General features: G+C 36.2%; 1 protein-coding gene across 1 annotated transcript in view; it reads left to right on the forward strand.

Moving 5' to 3' along the window:
• Positions 1–1120: 1120 nt before the first annotated feature.
• LOC118338474 (GTPase IMAP family member 7-like) overlaps positions 1121–2246 on the forward strand; it is a 2904-nt gene continuing 1778 nt past the window's right edge. Inside the window, exon 1 of the mRNA XM_035675773.1 lies at positions 1121–1130. Within this exon, the coding sequence (XP_035531666.1) occupies positions 1121–1130 (10 nt within the window). The remainder of the gene's footprint in view (positions 1131–2246) is intronic.

The raw sequence follows: 2246 nt of genomic DNA on the forward strand, positions 1-2246 counted from the left end.
ATCCTCTCCAAATATGGTGTTAGCCAGGCTGCTTTTCCCAGCTCCTGTTTTTCCCAAGATGACAATTCTTCTGTGTGTCTCTGTAACTGTCTGTGACACTGAAAGAGAATAATGTTCATCATTAATATTGTACATTTGTCTTTTGCTTGTTTTCATATATAAGATACACTTTATAAGCTGTATTGCAATAAAAGTCCTCAGTGGTCAAAAATCCCAATGAAAAGGGAAATCAGTTATAAAATAGCTGCATTAGCAGATTACAGCAAGAGCATAAAGAATGGTGTCAATACATAAAAAAGGCCAATGATGAAAATATTAAAGATGAAGAACATCTTATGTGTCTAATCTCTTCTAACAGTATCAATCACTGTTCAACAATATTCTGTAAATTAATCTATTGTGGTAAAGAACACCAAGGATCATTTTGTAAACAGATTAGTAGTGATAATCATGTTTTTTGGCCCTTATTTGACCCTGTTGATTGATTATCTGATACAGTGTTTAATCCAATAGGCCTACTTGTGCTATATTTACCTGTGTGTTGAATTAATGTCTAGGCTACCTGACTGACAGATCCACAGACTGAACAGCTACCTTATTTTTCACAAGCTTCTTTATCCAAATACTGGTAGTCCGAAACAGTTAAACTGATTAGCTCAAATGATTGATTATGATATTAAGAGAAGTTTAACTGGAAGAACACAACCCCTAAAACTGATGTGACAAGACTCAGCAGGAGAAAAGATGTCTCACTCTGTCAGTCAATCAGTCCACTCTGGGCTACAGTGTTACAGTGTTGTCTCTTTCACCACATTAATCTAGTAGCCTACAGCAGGCCTTCCAACAGAGAGCAAACCCGGAAACAACCAAGTTTATGACCTGCCAATAACAAAACTATAAAAAAACTTTAATGGGTAAAAGCAACGATCAGCGCCAATTAAAAATGTGAAAGCTAATGTTGAAAGAAGAAGAACAAGTTGAGAGAAAAAATATCAGATTTGCTGTTGATATCAGATACTGATAAAAAAATCAAACAAATCAAAGACAAAAATAACTGAAATCAGTTAACTTACCCTTAGCGCCCATGTTATCAAAGGTGAAGTCTAGCTGTGGAGCGAAGATGACTCCAAGTGAAGACTGCCTGTGTGTATGTGAATATGTTTCCTGTAAATTGGACATACTTTCATTTCCTGACTTGATGCAAAAAAGGGTCAGCACACCTTAGGCCTACCTGTCTGCTGTCTCCACCCAAATCTTTGTTCAACTTGTCTGATAACAGGATACAGGCTACAATACAAACTGTTAATTCACGCCTTCATTTTCTCCCGTCTAGATTACTGTAATTCCCTCTCTACATAATATATATATACATACATACATACATGTGTGTTTATATTTATTTGTTTGTTTGTGAAGCACTATGTAACTGTGTTTTAAAAAGCACTTTAGAAATAAAGCTTTACTTACTTGCTTACTTACTTACAATGATTTATTTTGTTTTTCGATATGTCTCTTTTATTGTTGGAGGCTTGTCTGCCCCTAATGCATCTCTACAAAAACATTGTTATTGGCGACAGACAGACAGACAGAAATGCACTTTGTTTTTGTCACACCATTGTGTAAAATCCCACATTTAGATCATTCATGTTATACTTGTGTTGCACATTTAGCACAGGTCAATTCAGATTAGAGGTTAAACACTGTCACTGCAGATATCTGGCCATATATAAACATGTAGACATACTGTAAGTGAGTTTTTGTTGTGCTTGCCTTGTATGAACAGGACATCTCAATTCAGCTTTTTACAATTAGACACCTAAAGGGAAGATTTATTTTGTCCAAAATTCAACATCAGCTGCACATTTCTGTGAAGCCAGTTAAGCTTTTATCCGTTTTATTCCTGTTCTTCATTGCTCAATGTGTCTTCGTCCCTTTTCTTCTCAGGCAGTGACAAACACTAATATGGCAGTATAGGCCAGGTCAGCGAGGTAAAGCAGGAAGTTGAGGGCAGTGATCACCGCCACAGTGATCAGTTTCGATGATGGCCTGTTGACAGTTTGCTAGTATACATACTGTGCATGCCTGAGAGTTAGTTCTTAATATAAACAAAACTGGGTGCTACTATATATCACTTCTTTAAACTAATATGAATTATTAGACACACTGTTATATACTTTTATTTCCTCCTAACTGTTTACTGTATTTTGCTACATGCTATATCACACACAGGCCCCAACTTCAGGAGT

This window comes from Morone saxatilis, unplaced genomic scaffold (assembly GCF_004916995.1).
Source record: "Morone saxatilis isolate NCDOM2014 unplaced genomic scaffold, NCSU_SB_2.0 Contig4, whole genome shotgun sequence".
NCBI lineage: Eukaryota > Metazoa > Chordata > Actinopteri > Moronidae > Morone > Morone saxatilis.